A 17177-nucleotide genomic window follows, 5' to 3' on the forward strand; every position below is an offset into this window, starting at 1 on the left:
ATTTAGGATTTAGATCATCTACTTAACTCCAACCCAAGGGCAATTCGATGAAGAGATTCCCATTTGTATATTGGTCATCCTGTAGTCATGTGCTAGAAAATCAAGCATTTGAATAACACTTTCTCAAATTAAGTACAGCTAAGGCTTCGCTTTTAACTGGAAAAGGAAATAAATTAAAGCGAACATGACAAAAACATACCCTTTCCACAGGGAATTTGTGATTCACTTGAAGCATTTGGCATCCAGAAGAGCCTGTCCCTCAAAAGGCTCACAATCTTCAATCATCTGATTGACTCGCTCCTTTTGAGCCTCATCTGAGATGTCAACCTTAGTCCATTCGTAGAGCTCCATGTCATAACACTCATCAAGCACAAATTGAGGGATTTCTTGCCCACGGAATAGCCATAATCCCTTCACCTTGAATGGTGGTTCTGAACCGATCACAAGCATTTTCCCAAACGCATACTTGCGAGCCAGATCCATCCTCTGAAGAAATCCACCGACCTTGTTCATGGTCACAAAGGAAACGGTATTCTCATCGTTGTATTTGTAATCACAGAACCAGAGAGAATATCCCTCAGGATCATACATGTCCCAAAATCCTGCAAAAAGGATGAAATTTTGATACCTTACAAATAATGTACCCTAGAAATTTCGAAACATAGGCAACGTGGCATATTTAATAGCATAGAATTTGTGAAATAGCAACTACAATAACATGAGAAAATTCTCCAACATGGCGCATTCATTTTGATTTTTTTTTATAGGCCGTTCATTTTGACATTTCAAATACCAAATGATCACTCGAAGCATTTGTTTTAAAATCCATTTTAATCCAATAGCCCCACATTTATCAATTGGATCCTCGCAAGTAAATGCGAACAAAACCTTATTTGGGAAAATCGCTAAAAATGATTCAAAATGCAGAAGCCTTCAAGCATGTGAAAGAATCGCAATACCTTTGATTGCAACCTCACGGAAGTTGGTTTTAGAGTTTGAGTAGAGTCTTTTCCACTCATCCAATATCATCTTACTCGGAGGAAGAAGGTCCAGAGGATTCTTGGGTTTGGGCTTTGGTGCCTCTTCTTCAGCTTCTTCTGCAGGCTTTTCTTTTTCTTTTTGGGCCTCTTTCTTAGTCTCTTTCTTTGGTTCATCCTTTCCCTTGGGTTTAGCCGATTCTTTGGGCTGGGAAGGCTTCTTTGCAGATTGAATGGAAGGAACAACTTCAGTCTGCTTGACCTCACCTAAAATTTTTTGGAATTTTGGCTGGTTGACCAAGGTCCAGAAGTATCTCTCAACATGAGGAAACTCTGAGGTGAAGCTCTTAGTCATGAGACGATTGAAACCGAAAAACAAATTGCATGTCATGATGATGTCAGCCAGGGTCACAGAATGACCAACCAAGTAAGTATTAGAGGCAAGGTGAGTGTTCAAAGCACCCAATGCTCTCTTCAATGCAGAAATTGCAGCCTCCTCAACCTTCATCCAGAAACGTGCAAGAGATTAGGCAAATAAAATACCTGGGAAGTACAAAATTAAAAGAAATACCAAAAACCTAGAAAACATATACCACCATTTTCATATCACCAAGAAGAATGAGCATCGGCAATTCATTATTTAGCACTTTAGCTGTAACATTTCAACAGCACATATAACTACTCTTGAAATTTCAACAGGATATTTAACTACCCTTCTGTGTTCATTGCCTCACTGAAGTTCATTGGTGAATAAATTTTTACAAGGATTCTTCCAAGGAACAATTGAAAAGAACTACAATGACACATGGATTAGATAACGAAATTAAAACCAATTTTTTAAAAATACAGATTTCATAACATATTCAAAGGAAGGAAAATAAACAGAATGAAATTATTAACAGTAACACATAACCTACTGGGGGAAGATATGGACCATATCCCATTCTTGGTCTGATCCAGATGAGAAGATTAGCATCAATCTCCAATGAAGAAAAATCAATCCATTGTTCAATGTGGGCCTGATTCATTAAGATAAATGATTGGATATAAGCAAAAAAGCACTTAGTGATGCATGCGACCTCATTCTAGGGCTATAAAAGCTTACATAATCAATCGGAGAGCAACCATATAATGCACTGTCAGCCTTCAAGCGAGCAACTGCAGCAAATAAAAAAGAATACATATATATAGACATAAACCTACAGTATCAAGAAGGTAAAACAATGTATAGTACACGAACTCATACCATAGCGTGCAATTGCATTGCTCTCAAATATTGGACCATCTGGGGTTTCCAAAACAGGAACCTGTAAAGATAATGCAACTCAAATTATCAATAAGTTCAAGCTAAGGACAAAATTTTCTTTATTGCAGACAAGAAATACAAGTAGCATGCCTTGCCAATAGGGTTCATCTTCATAAATTCAGGAGTTTTATTAGAGACGCCCATCTCAAAATCTTCAGCCACTTCAACTTGCACGCCCACATACTCTGCTGCAATAAGTGCCTTGTAACCATTTTTGTTTGTGTTTCTCCCAGGATATAGGATCTGCGCATCAACAACAAAATAAACAAGAAAAGGCAGAGATTCTGATTCATATAAAAGTTTAGCTACCAAAGTTTGTAATGAAAAGCAGTGATATCATGCAACTCCTACAAGAAATTCATGGCAAAATTATTAAGCATGCGCAGATTAGTAATCCCTCCATTGTTGGAGGGAAATGAAGAGTAAGGAATGCAAACACCTAAAAGCCAAAAGGTAATTTACAAGTACGCTGATACACTTATACAATCATGCGAAAACCCGGAGCCTATATTTGCAACAGAGTTCAGTTGGTGCAACTTCCCCCATGATCATCTCATCGTTTGCGTCCTAGAGAACTTATTAGAATCGAAAGAAACTTACCAGCGCCATGACTTCACGGGAAAACGTACTGCTGCTTGGATTCAAGATCTGATCACCAAAACCAAACGACCAATCAATCCACAAAAAACCAACTTGGCGATAGAAACATGACTGGATTTTTCAGTCTCATTCAGCAAATAAGTGAAAATAAGAAAATTCAGGTCATCTACACTATACATTTTTCAATGCAAACGAACAGAATTTACGTAGCAAGTCAATCATCAGACATGAACAGAGAGTAAGATTAGGAAACTAGAGAGATCTTACGATGCGAACGTTCTCCTGAAGCGCAAGTGCAGCGACTGTGTGAAGGCGGAAGAGTAAGACAACGCAAGTATATAACGGCAATCTAGGGTTTTTTGATAGTGAAGTCAGAAGTAAGCACAAGAAAGCGGAAATGCAGATTGTGGAACGGTGGCCTCCCTTTTTGTTTTTTTCCTTCTCAAAGAATAAACGTTGTAATGAAATACTCTTTCTCCCGTTTACAAGGCATATTTTAAAATATTCATGCCATCTCATCTATAATATAAGGTGATTTTTTAAGTAATATTTAAAATTATTTTTATAAAAAAAATAATATGATATTATTTTTTAAATTTATGATATAAGGATATATTTAAAATTTTATACACTTTTATTCATTTAACTTTTTTTTGTATTAATATTGATAAAATTAATAGAGATGACTTGTAAAGAAAATTGGAGAAGTAGTCCCTTATTATTATTTGTAAAGAACCTTCTGAAAATATGAAAATATTTAATATAATCATATTATTATTAAAAGTTTAAAGTTAATCATTAAAAAAAATACTCTCTCCATTTAAAAATGTAAGGTATTTTTAACCGAATCTCACCTCCAATAAAATAGTTATCTACTTTCAAACTAATCCTATCTTTTCATATATACCCCTATTAAATATAAAGTCATTATTAATAAGAGTACTTTTAAAAAAAAGTAATAATTATACCTCAAGGGATTAAAAATAAAATGCCTTATATTTTTAAACATTTAATTTCTTAAAAAATGACTTATATTTTTTAACAGAGTGAGTACATCTCATTTTTATTATATTAATAAAAAAACTAATTTTTTTTTAAACTTGCAAGGCGTATCTTGTGAGTTGTCACAGGGTCTATTTTTGGATATTTATTAGAAAAAACTTAAAAAATTAACAGATCATAATATTAACATTCTTTTGGCCAAAGATCATGGTATTAGCATTGAATATTATATATTAAATAAAAAATCATCTTATTTTTTATTTTTATTTTATTTTTCATATAAAAATTTGTTAACATGAACCTACAATTATTGAGTTCTTTTTTTGTTATTTTATAATTAACTAACAGTTAAATTTAATTTTTATTTACAGTAAATACTATACCATTTTTAAAAAATTGAGGGAAAACATTATATAAAAAATGAATTAAAATCTCAGATATTTCTTAACCTATAATTTAATAAGTAAATTGTTATTTAACCTTCTTCTTTATTATATATGTTTTGATTTTTTTATATTTTTGGTTTAGTTTTTTTATTGCATAAAATTGTTCTTCTATTGAAGACAATTTTATTTAAAGCATAATTTGACCTTAAATGCAGACAAATTTTTTAATAAAAATTTAAATACCTTAAATGCAGACAAATTTTTTAATAAAAATTTAAATATTAATTTATCACATTATGAAGATCGTTTATTTTATTAGATTCACTCTCTATTAGCCGGTTAGGTTTTTACATTCATTCTTTTTTTTATAAGAAGCAAGATATGTATTAAAACTTAAAATAAGGTTTTTATATCCCCTCCAATGCACAAATGTAAAGATGAAATTAGTGTTGGGTTGATATCAATGATGTGTGGCATGAAATCAAACACGTTCTTACAAAGGTAAGGAGTAAGGACCTTCCCTTCACTGGGGTGCCTGCGGTAATTTGATCTCATTAGAGCCACAGTCACCTGAAGAGAAGCGTAATTAATATGTAAGATCATGTTGGTGACAACGAACAAGACGCTTGTCATCCACTCGAGTCCTAAATTTTGACCCTTTGAAAGATGTTAATGTCTGCCTCGATTCTTGCTCTCTTTGGAGATTTTGACGTGGAAAAAATGAAATGGTTAAAAATTTTCTGCAAGTGGCACTTGTACTTCTGAGATCCGAGAAATTTAGAAGGGCATTTTAGTCAACATGCTGCTCTAATACTCTCACTTCCACTCATACTACTCAGGCCAACATTGCATAAATTGAAAGGTTCCGTTTTCAATTTCATTGATTTTCTTCTGACTCAAATCTTTCTTCTTCCTCTCGCGTCCGGTTTCTCAGGGTACGGGCCCTTTTATTGCTCTTTTGCCATTTTTGTTTCATTTAATTTTCTGAATTTACTATAAAAAAGCGATTTTTCCTTATAGGGAGACAGAAAATGGCGAGGAGACCCGACGAGGAGTACGATTATTTGTTCAAGGTGGTCTTAATCGGCGATTCGGGTGTTGGAAAGTCTAATCTTCTCTCGCGATTCACCCGCAATGAATTTTGCTTGGAGTCTAAGTCCACCATTGGTGTTGAATTCGCCACTCGTACCCTAGAGGTCTTTCTCTCTGTTCTCTCCCTAACTCTCTCTTATTCAGTGTAGTAGTGATGGCAGTACTGACGGTGGCTGTATTTGCCATCTGATCTATGTTTGAGAATTCGATATGGAGATGGATTGTGTAAACAGACTGTGTGTGTTTGATCTCAATGCCTATCAAGTTTTTGCTCCGTTCCGAATCGTATCGGATCTAAGTCTGGTTATTTTTTGTAAAGTGGCTTTGTCTCAGATCTGTTTTTCTTATTGTAACTGTTTGCTTCTTGGATTGTCGATACCAGTGTACCGTTTGGTTTTGGTCCTGGGAACTGGATTTTGTTCTGAATTTGAAGTGAATGCGTTTCAAATTTTGCTTTGCTACCCGAAATAATGCTTTTGAATATCAAATTTTTTACTGATATCTTGATTGGTCCTTGTCTATTTTCCATTCTTATTGCGTCAATTAAATAGTTGAACCATGAAGTGATAATTGTTTGTTACTGATAATTGATAAATTCATTTTGCTTCTATAGCAGTTGCAATGATTGATGTGTTTCTTGTTGCCTGCAATATGATTAATGGTATACCTCTTTGGTTATTTCATAGGCTACTTTGTTGCCATCGAAACCCTATCTCTTTGAAGTTGAATCTATAAACTGTATCACTGTGTTGGAGATATTATTGATCGCCACCTTATACTCTGTTGTTTTTCTTTTCAATCTTACATTCCTTAATTTACTCTAACAGCCCATAGCTTGGGTGCATTGAGGTTTGATGCTTGAGTTTTCATTTTCCTTGTGCTTTTATACATATTTTCGTTCTCCCCCTCTATGATGATTCTCCCGGTCTTAACTGCCCAATTTATTTTCTGTAGTGTTTTGGTATGATTTTAACGAATCACACTTAGTGAAAGAGTAATTCCTATCAAGCTATAGCACTTCAATGGCCTGCAGCCACTTGTGTTTATATTTTATTCTCCAATTTTCTGAAGCTATGATTGCGATTGTGGGAAATTCAGTTGCACTTTTTATTGATGACTGCGTTCAACTTGTCTTGGTGGGTGTATTATTGTAGAATAATGGATGAAAATGCATTAATATTTAATACACTCACTATGCATTTAAACAAGGTAGCTGAGCAGCAAGACCTTAGCATTCAAAACTTGTATTCGTAATTTTTCATGAGTACAGTACTGCTATTTGTTATTTTGCAAAACATGTCTGTGAGGCGTATGTGTTTGTCATTTTGGTTATTTGATCCATTGCTTCATGTCATGTGACCTCTTTGGCCTCACTTCGTTCCGAGAATGGAATGGAATAAAAGAGAAATGGAATGAAAAAAGTGATATTTTTAAATGCGAAATGTTCATGTCCCTGAATGAAAAATAATAAAAATTATATATTATCATTAAGTATTGGTAATGGGGATATAATAGAGATTGCATATCTTGAATTTCAAATAATGGAATTTGATTCCGTTTCCATCAAGGTAGCCAAACAGGTTGTTGCTCCTCATCAACGATATATTATATATTTGGCATCAATTGCTTCAAAAAGCCTATTAGCTTCTTCTGTGTCAATCTATTATATTAATTACCTAATTATTTGTTTCACCTTTTTTGGGGTGGGTTACTGAGATCAATATATTAGAGGTGATGCCTTGTTGCCATTAGAGGCATCCAGAGAGGAACTTTGGGTGATCACCTAATTTTGTGATTCTTGATTGTAAGAGCTTGCATTTTTGGTTTTCTATTCTTTTATGCTCTGTTAGTCTGATTGCTAGCCGCAAAATTGTCTTGTAAATGTTAGTGATTTATAGTCAAAGCTTTGTAGAATCAGTTGGTGATATTTCCTCATTTGTAAATTATTTCCAACGCACTGAAAAAGGTTGGCATGCATATCTAGGTTGAGGGAAGAACTATCAAAGCTCAAATATGGGATACGGCTGGACAGGAACGGTACAGAGCGATAACTAGCGCCTACTATCGCGGTGCTCTTGGAGCTCTTCTGGTCTATGATGTCACAAAACCCACAACGTTTGAGAATGTTAGCCGATGGCTAAAGGAGCTTAGGGACCATGCAGATGCTAACATTGTGATCATGTTGATTGGGAACAAGACAGATCTGAAGCATCTTCGAGCTGTTGCCACTGAAGACGCCCAGAGTTATGCCGAGAAAGAAGGCCTTTCGTTCATCGAGACATCTGCTCTTGAAGCTACCAATGTTGAGAAGGCCTTTCAGACGATTCTTGCAGAGATATATCGCATTATCAGCAAGAAGTCACTGTCTTCTGGTGAGCCTGCAGCTTCTACTGTTAAGGAAGGTAAAACTATAACAGTTGGAGGAGCTGAACCAGCAAAGAAGCCTTGCTGTACATCTTGAAGGAATTGTAGCTTGTATTAGTTTTCTACACTTTTCTCAGTTTTTCAGTATCATACTATTATCATCATATGGGTGGTTATATTTGCTTGTTTTGTTTATCATTCTTTTGGAACAATATTTTGTTGTTTTTTTATAAAGTTTTATAATTTATAGTGATTTCTTATGGTTGTTTTGTGCATTGCTATTTGTAAGTGTCAAGGATTCAAGGTTCAGGTGCAGCTATTAGAAACTAGAGTCTAGTTTGCCAACAGAAAAGAACGAGGGCAACAGTTTAATCTTTTATTTTTTTTGGGGGTACTAGACAGCCTGGAAAAATAGAATAAATGGTTTTTTTTTAATTAGTTAACAAACACCACGATTATCGGAGACGGAAAGAATTAATAAAGCAACATCTTTTTGTTTTCAATTTTTGGGGGTTTTTTTTTTTGTTGGGCCCCGGGTGAGGGGAGGGTGGGAACCGTTGTCATATCATGTCTTAGGAGAATTTGGGTGCACTGATATCTTAAATTAAATGTTTTCTAAGATGTTGGACGGCCATGATATTTACGAATTGATGAGAAAAATTTCCATCATACCGTTAAAATGTAAGAAATATCACATAAAACGGCGTCATTACAGAAATTACGCTATTCGACATCAGATATTTTGAAATTAAGTGCATTAAATATACCCTCATAAAGACAATGGCTCTAAAATACTACTTTTCTCCCGTTTGTTTAGTTTCTCCAAAATTCATCAACTAAATGACTAATGCAAAGGTCAATGTTATCAAGAATCAAGTTTTTGTCTAAGTTTTAACCTTCAAATCACCTGGCATAAAGAATTAAGAAAATACGGTTGATATTCCATTGAGGACAATTAAAGGCATAGTATTAATATTTTACAGGCTTTGTTTTAATCTCTAGTTAAAAAGATTTTAGTTATTGATACAGCACAATAATATGATGCAATCTATACAGCTAACCCTATCAAATAAGATAATGCTTGTTACCAATATAGTATTATTATTTTAAATAACTAGAAGCAAGCACTGCCTTGCATTGCTTGGTTAATTCATGGGTGATGGCTCAAGCAAACAATGTAAAGGTGCAATCCAGATTCTTTATTGTCATGAAAGTTACAATATATAATACTTTTTTTTGGCACCTTTAGGATGTACAAAGGCATGCATGCCAGTATAAAATATTCAATTCAGTAAAGATGCCTGTAGCTGCAAAATTTGATAACTAAAACAAAAAAAAAAAAAAAAAAAACAGATTCCTGCAAGAAAATACTTAGATTTAATTATAAATTTAAGGATTCATCAGAACTAAGTCTTCTGAAAAGGCTATCAAAACAGACCATACTTCCAACAGTTACAGAGGAAATGATCCGTATCAAGAGAGTCAACAACAGGTTATATTATATTGACATCATTTCACAGGAAGCAGAAAATACACATGTTGTGTAAATTAACCACAACAGTTGCTCTTCTGCTGAATTGGTTGTCCCTTCATTTCAACAGTTCCTGTTGACTTGCCACCTGTTGTTGGTTGGCTTCCCATTCTGCAATCACAAAAAGTTACACCAAGTCATGAAAGGACAAGATTCATGTACAAGTTTGATGTCAAATTCTCTAACAAACACAGAGATAAAGATAAAAAAGAGAGTAGATAGTGTAATAATAAACTCCCTCCGGTCCTAATTATAGAACAAAATTAAGTAGCTTCGGGTTCTTAAGGAATGGTAGTTAATACCTTTAAACTTGTATAAAAATGTTTGACATTTCAATTTTGCCCTTCACTAAAATTAATGACCACAATAAAGTGTGTCTAGGAATTACAAATTGGTGCAATTAAGGAGGGGCAATATTGGGAAAAAAAATTAACTACTACATCTTTACCTATATTTAGGACCAAATAGAATTTTAAAACTGGCTTATAATTAGGACTGAAGGGGCTAATGAGGAGTGCATGTATCATCACATTCTCTTGCATCACTCTCTCCCCAAATGTATAGATACAAGAATGCACAGGATTCAATTTGGATGTCTCTAATGGTTTAAGATTATAGAATTGTTACTTAAAAAAAAAAATCATACACAGATTAAATATTTATTGAATAATTTGATAACCAACTATCAGACAAACGAGTACACATGAGATTGTTAATTGCTTTCAAAGTAATGAAGTTATCAGAATATGATCACTCTGTATCCAATGTACAGCACAAAAAAAATAAAATCCATAAATGGCAAGAAAGTAAAATAAAAAGTAAAAACTTAACTTCAAACATCACAACTACACCATCCAATTTTTCATCAGTTACATTATACATTACAAAATGAATTTAATAATTCTAACAGCAATAAATTACTATCACATAGACAGCATATGAGAATGCAGGCATTGAAATTGTTGTAAAACGCAAGGGCTTACACTTGTAATATCATTAAAATTTTCAATTGTAGATATTTTAATTTTAATCAAGTGGAAAGCCCAAGGTGGGCAAAACAAATCAAACAAAAACCTAAATCATAGTATTCATTATCTGTAAATTGACAAATATCTCAATAATTCAGAAATAAGGGAAGTGGGAAGAACAATACTTCTTTTTAATCTCAGCCGTCATGGTTAAGAAAGCCTGCTCCACATTGATTGAGTCTTTAGCACTTGTCTCAAGGAAAGGGATACCAAGTTCATCAGCAAATGCCTATAATTTATACCCACGATATAAAGAAATTAGGTTAGATAAGCAGCACCTCAATTAATTTCTTTCTCTTTTATTAAGTTACAATATTAAAAAAAAATTATTTATTGCCTGAGCATCCACTGCTAATCACAACATTTGATGCCTACCAAGAAACAAAAATAGACAATTTCACTCTGTCTCATGCTAAGTAACTATCAAACTAATCCATTTGCATTATAAACACAATTATCATCAGGTTTAAATTTATGCACAACATCGTCAAACTGTTACAACAAGATCAACAAACACAGGTAGAATAGATAGAAACAGAAACTAGTAATACCAACAATGAAAATATAGAAAGCAAGCATGTCAATGCAGTGGCTTAATGTCTGCTCAAGGATTTCATCACTAGGTTGAACTTGATTAAAAAAAAAATAGTGAAATTACAACCAAAAGTGACATTTACCTTAGCAGTTTGCGTGTCAACAACCTTATTATCAACCAGATCGCATTTATTTCCAACAAGAAGCTTGCATACGCTGTCATTGGCATATCTATCAATTTCATTCAACCACTGCTTGACATTGTTGAAGCTCTCCATCTCAGTAACATCATACACAATCTGTTGCAATCTCAAAACATATATACTTAAAAAATCTGATAGATTTTGCTGCTAAAATGAGTCTACATTCCTCACATTTTAATGATGATATAACAGTTTCACTTACAATTATTCCATGAGCTCCCCTGTAATAACTACTTGTTATGGTTCTAAATCTCTCCTGTCCAGCAGTATCCCACTAAAAATAAAAAGGATAGATCGTTAGATACTTCACTTCTGATTAAAATATTACCAAATTAGGCATTAAAGCATACTAGCACGCAAACTAGAAGTAAGTTTTAATAAGGTTACCCCAAATGCCTAAGCTGAATTACACAACAAAGCTGCTTCGGTGAAACCATGAAGATCAAGAGAAAAATGAAGTTGGACAAATCATCAATGGAAAATCATTCCCTCTGCATATTCTATCAAAATCATATAATATGGGCGCATATTAAATGAAATTTGCAACTTTAAATGTAGTGTTTTGGGAAATCATAGCCTTAATTTGCATAGTTTAGAAGCACATATGTTCTAAAAACTAAATTAAAACACTCATGCTACTTTACAGATTTTTTTGAGACAGGCCCCAGAAGATAACTTCAAACTCGACATTATAAATTTCATCACTTCCTTGAAATTATTATCATAAATAAGATCCTACGCAATATCATATAGGATGATGTATGCTTAGATATCATAAAACATATAAACCACATAGTTAGTCACTAATACATATTCGTTTTAAATGAAGAGAACGTGTAATAAAGGCAGTGCAGTTTCTACTCACAATCTGCAGCTTGACTGTTTTTCCTTCTAGCTCCACAGTTCTGATTTTCTGAAAAATACAGAAGTTGCTGCTTTTCAACCACGGATATATCTGAATATATAATTAAAAAGAAGAAAATCGTTAGAAGTACAGAATGATACTTACGAAATCAACTCCAATGGTGCTTATGTAGCTGTCCACATACGAGTCATCCTGAAAATTATAGTGAACAATGAAATGAAATTAACGAACCATGAACTCGAAACCTTGTTTCCCACTGCAAAATAACACAAAATAAGCAAAAATGGGTGACAATAGAACATAAAAGGACCAACAAAGTCAACTCACTGCAAATCTGAGAAGCAAGCAAGATTTTCCAACCGAGGAGTCCCCGATCAGCAGAAGCTTGAACAGGTAATCGCTGAAATTAAACCAAAAAACACAAAAACATACAGTATTTTCCCACAAATAATTCCCGAGAAAGAAAATGAAAAACAAAACCAAACAAAAAAGTCTTCGAAGGGAAAGGAGCGAACTTACTATTCGTTGCTCATTGGGGTTGTTAATGATCGAAATGGGTGACGTCTCTTGTGGTTACTTGGTCTCAGTGACCCCGAAAGGAAGAAGCAACGAAAGAAGAAAGAAAAGCGACGAAATGGTGCTGTCCCTCACCTCATCATCAGTCAAATACAATGATTCTGCTTTGAAAGAATTTAATTTAATATTTTTTTATTTTCGCAGGTAATTTTAAACTTTAAAGGCCATATCGGCGGTTGAATATATCTTGGCGGTTCGCACGTAGAGCCTTTATCAACCATCTTCCACACGAGGGCCTCGTCATGCGTGCTGTCTGTTCATTTAGAAATTATGGCTCGCTTTTTTCACACGGAATCTGAATTTTTAATTTAGTTTTTCACTTTTTAATTTTTACCTCTCAATCAATCATCTACACCTTTTTTTTAAAAAAATAAATTAAAAAGTTCACTGTTGGATCGCACACATGAGATATAAATATAAGAGAGTTCCATAAAATTATATATTTTTAAGTTTCATGTTCTTAATCGAAATTATTAATTTGCTATATTGAAATTCAATTATTAATTAGATATTGTTGAATAATTGTTAATGAAATTGTTTACAACAATAATTAATAATTATCTAATAGTAATAGACAATTTCAATAAATAACATAAATTTTCAGAATAATTTTTTTAATTTTGTAAGATTTTTTTGTTATTGGATGGGATTTTAAAGTGATTTTTCCAAATAAATTATATGTAGCTTTATAATTCTCGCAAAAGAAAAAAATATTTGAAAAATTACTCAAAAATCCTATATGATAAACTTAAATATAGAAAAAAACTCATTGAATTGATGTGACAATACCCATTTAAGTTAACGGAAGTACGAAATGATAGCTAAGCTAATATTACTTGGTATGAACGATATATGACAAAAGATGTGGTGAAATAATTATGTCTGAAGGCACATTTTAGTCATTTTAATTTATTTCCTTAATTTAGGGGAAAAAAAGGTTTTAGAAAAGGGTAAATTTGGTAATTAATATAAAATATGCCCTTAATCTAAGAGGATAAGCACAAACGGCTTATGAATGACATCACATAATTAATTATAATTTCGGTAGGATTTGATTACGACATAATGTCACCAGGAAAAAAAAAAACATCAACATGCAATTAAGCAACAATTTAAAAGGTAGGCATCAAATACATTGAAATACTACAAGATTTTGAATACCATTACGTAGTAATTCGGAAAGATAATGAAAAAAAATAATGATTGCTACTCCAATTTCAAATAACACCACATGCATATGCATGCATGCATGCATACGTATATATATACATAGTTCAGTAGCCATCTAGGCAGATTAATGCATGAATGCCCAACAAAACTTGCAAAATCAAAGGAATCATCAAGAGGTCCTTTTTATGTTTGTCTGTGATGAATGAATATAAAGTATATGTAGAAGACCCAGGTTCACTAGATCTTGCGCCCTCTCTCCTGCTCTCCCTCCGGCCCTCACATGGTGGGGCCGTCTGTGGGGCAGGAGGGAGAACAGGAGGGACTGAGCGGGAGAGATCCTGCTCTTAAATTTTTTTGGCCAAAGATTATGAATGTGTTTTAGTTGCTAAAAGAAAGCATGAATATTATTCCAAAGACATGAGAGTTTGAAAAGAGAAAAAATGAACTAGTTTTAATCCTGAGGACAAAATGGCTTATCCAAGTCATCCCTGTGACTAGGAATTGTGAAGTGCCTTAACCTGCCTTCTTGTTTCTTCATATACTTGTCACACAAGAATGCCCTAGAAAACTTATCTTCCACTTCCCTATTCACATCATGCACAAACACATCAGTTTCTCCACTTTCTCTGTTCCTTGCCATCATTCCTGCAGTGTATATAGCAGTCATCCTCCCAGGAGCTTCCTCATAATACCCAGTTGGTGCATCCACCATTATCAAATCCCATTTTATCTCATAGATCTCACTGGGCAATCCTTTTAAAGCTAGTTGGCACATTGAGTACCTAGGATCTCCCACTGCTGTACACTCTGGCCCTTTTCCTACTTCCATTAAATTGTCTGCTTCATTCACCTTGCTGTCATAAGTCACATGGTAGGACTCTAGGCCGGGGAACCGGCGCCGGATTTGTTCAATCCATGCCTCGTCTTCCTCCAGGAAAACTGTCCTGCCACCATGGTTGAGGGAGCTCCACATGAGGCTGTCATGGCCCAGGCCAAAGACTAGGAAGTTGCAGGGTGATTTCTTTTCTAGAACTCTTGATGTCACTGAGATTTCTTTGGATGTTTGTTGTGGGGTTATGGTTGAGGTTGAGTAGTGGATGAGAGCTTTGGCTAAAGAAGGAGGGATCTTGGCGCAAGAAAGGGAACAATCTTCTTTTGTGCCATGATCATCATCATTTGAATCTTTGAGGGTTAGAGACGAAGCTTTTGATGATGAACTTGGAGATACAGCTTGGTTGGAAGCAGAGTAATTTGGCCATAAAACTAAGATGAAGAAAAATGCTACCAAAAACCCTAGAATCAGAAACTTGACATTGAGGGTTTGATGGGATTTAGGCCTCATACTTCAATACTTAGTGACAGATTCTCAGAACTCAGGGAAATAATCTTGAATGCACCAGACTGAGGGAGCAAGTATATGGCTATGGGGATGTATGAGTTTTGGGTTATGGCTCTGGGATTGATTTGGCTGAGAGCTCAGGTTATAAGGTAAAGGTTTTGGTGATGAAGAAGATAAGAGAGTGATTGATGAAATTCTGATGCTTGGACATGAAGAGAAGAAAAAATCATGCTGAGAGGATAATATTTGATGCAGACAAAGGAGCTACCAGAATTTCTGATGAAGCAAGATGGTTGAGGTTGTTGGATCTGCAAGTTTGGTAAAGCTTCCATTTTATATTCATGTGTGTAGTTTTGAGCTTCCGTGTTAAAGTGAAAGTGTGTGCTCGTTTGTTGATCTTTGTTTCCTTAATTTGGGGTCAAACTAAATCCAAAATTAGACTATGAGATAAATTAATTGGTGTTCTGCTTAAGTCAAAGGAATTAATAATCCACTTCCTTAATTTTATTTTTGCCTTGATTGTCCTGTTTTTTCATAACTATATTTCAATATCTACGTAAGTTTATATATATGGATTTCTAAGGATTCTTTTTATTATAAAAATTTCTTTAAAAAAAGAGGCATAAAGAGTGATATGAGGTAAAAATGTTCAATCTTTTCCATCGCTGTAGTGTGCGTGTGTGTGTGTGTGGACCTTGGCAAATTTTATTATGTCAAGACATGCTGATAAAAAGACAATACTTACACTAGTAAAAAAAATTGAAATCTCTAATTTAAACCAACAAATTTAGTGTTTATCTTAGATTATTTATGACTTATCATAATGATGATAAATTTTAATTATGTTATTTTTACCTTTCAAGATAATTTTACTATTATCAAATTAAATTTTATTTATTTAGAAGTAATTAGTTAAATGCAATTAGAGTCTTGTAGTTATTTACGATAAAGTATTGAGAAATCAAATTAATTAGTACTTTACCAATTAATAAAATTCGAATTTTTTCACCAAAAAAATTTTGAATTAAGAGTTTACAAAAACTAAAAGAAAAAAACTTTTAACGTAATCACGATTTAACAGTGTTTGAATTTATATTTTAACGTGTGAAGAATGTTTATCTCATATTTCCTACCAAGAAAATCCACTGTAATTTCTAACCTCAAATATTAACATTGTCAGTTTGTCACAAACGGCATTAATAGTCTTCGACACTTGTTTTATTTAGGTCCTTCTTAAATGAAGATGCTTATATATATATATATATATATATATATATATATTCAAAAGTTCTCTTCATATGCCTCAAAATTGATTGGTAATTTTTTCATTCCATTTAAAATTACGGTCTCAAGAAAATAAATATTGCATAATCTCCCAGGGAATAAAAATAGGTGACTACGATCATTCTTCTCTGATAATATCTTGGAGTAATTCTTGAAGTAACTTGCTTTTTATATATTAAAAAAATAACTTGCTTTTATTTATTTTCATTCATAAAGAGAATATTAAAAAATCTCATGTCCAAAACAAAAGTTAAATATTCTGAATAATAAACATGATAACTCAAGGTAGTGGCTCACCCGGAGTACATGCCAGGGGTATAAGTTTTTATATTCTAAATTTTAAATTCATTTGAATCTTAAAAAATGATAAGTTAATTTTTCAATGATTACAAAACATGAAAACATGATAAAAAAATTATTAAGTATTGTAATTATTTATAATTTTTATATTTTTAAATTTTTAATATTGAAAATAAATCTGTCCCAGCTAGCCCATGACCCCTGCTCTGCCAACATTTCAAGATAAGCTTGTATAGCCATGTCCTTGTTAGGGAGGATAAATTTTCATTTATGTATATTATTAGCATAATAATGACTCCACTGGGAATCGAATCCAGAATCACTAGTTCCATATCAATGAATGCCATAGGATTCAATTCACACCATTACTTGAATACAAGGCAACAATGACATGCAAGTTAATCATGAAAAATGCTTAGAGTAAATAATATAAAAAATTGAAATTATAGTTACATGCTTTAATATCTGAGGTAAAGTTTTTTTTTTGGGTAAAAATAGATCAGGTAAAGTTGTATATGAATCACCGAGCCCAAAAAATTGTATGAATCATTTATTGGGATAATAATACAACACGTACTGTAGAACATGTTGTTCATGTGTTTTGAGCCAAAATATAAAAT

At 33.3% G+C, this 17177-nt stretch overlaps 4 protein-coding genes across 6 annotated transcripts; 1 reads left to right on the forward strand and 3 right to left on the reverse strand.

The window, feature by feature from the left end:
• Positions 1–43: 43 nt before the first annotated feature.
• On the reverse strand, positions 44–3353 carry LOC129287054 (elongation factor 1-gamma-like). 3 transcript variants are annotated; one of them, XM_054923195.1, is made up of 9 exons: positions 3151–3353; positions 2884–2931; positions 2374–2526; positions 2224–2284; positions 2083–2135; positions 1895–1996; positions 960–1479; positions 200–602; positions 44–79 (listed from the first exon to the last, which is right to left on the reverse strand). In XM_054923195.1, the coding sequence occupies exons 2-8, from the start codon at positions 2890–2892 to the stop codon at positions 223–225; spliced, it is 1278 nt and encodes a 425-aa protein (XP_054779170.1). In that variant the 5' UTR covers positions 2893–2931; positions 3151–3353; the 3' UTR covers positions 44–79; positions 200–222. The 3 variants fall into 3 exon arrangements, with proteins under 3 accessions (XP_054779170.1, XP_054779169.1, XP_054779171.1); XM_054923194.1 differs by having other exon boundaries at positions 44–602; XM_054923196.1 differs by having other exon boundaries at positions 44–602; positions 2884–2951; positions 3149–3321.
• A 1695-nt stretch (positions 3354–5048) lies between these two features.
• LOC129286946 (ras-related protein RABA2a) lies at positions 5049–7987 on the forward strand. The gene is made up of 3 exons (XM_054923056.1): positions 5049–5206; positions 5292–5467; positions 7348–7987. The coding sequence occupies exons 2-3, from the start codon at positions 5303–5305 to the stop codon at positions 7822–7824; spliced, it is 642 nt and encodes a 213-aa protein (XP_054779031.1). The 5' UTR covers positions 5049–5206; positions 5292–5302; the 3' UTR covers positions 7825–7987.
• Positions 7988–9085: 1098 nt separating this feature from the next.
• Positions 9086–12565, reverse strand: LOC129287162 (ras-related protein RABD1-like). The gene is made up of 8 exons (XM_054923334.1): positions 12408–12565; positions 12216–12288; positions 12033–12080; positions 11889–11936; positions 11226–11297; positions 10964–11119; positions 10412–10515; positions 9086–9369 (listed from the first exon to the last, which is right to left on the reverse strand). The coding sequence occupies exons 1-8, from the start codon at positions 12419–12421 to the stop codon at positions 9276–9278; spliced, it is 609 nt and encodes a 202-aa protein (XP_054779309.1). The 5' UTR covers positions 12422–12565; the 3' UTR covers positions 9086–9275.
• A 1067-nt stretch (positions 12566–13632) lies between these two features.
• Positions 13633–15184, reverse strand: LOC129286576 (glucuronoxylan 4-O-methyltransferase 1-like). The gene has a single exon (XM_054922520.1). It carries the CDS (start codon positions 14974–14976, stop codon positions 14086–14088), a length of 891 nt encoding a protein of 296 aa, XP_054778495.1. The 5' UTR covers positions 14977–15184; the 3' UTR covers positions 13633–14085.
• Positions 15185–17177: the final 1993 nt, after the last annotated feature.

Source organism: Prosopis cineraria, unplaced genomic scaffold (genome assembly GCF_029017545.1).
Source record: "Prosopis cineraria cultivar Desert tree isolate PC_DT_omini unplaced genomic scaffold, ASM2901754v1 PC11, whole genome shotgun sequence".
Taxonomy (NCBI): Eukaryota; Viridiplantae; Streptophyta; class Magnoliopsida; order Fabales; family Fabaceae; genus Prosopis; species Prosopis cineraria.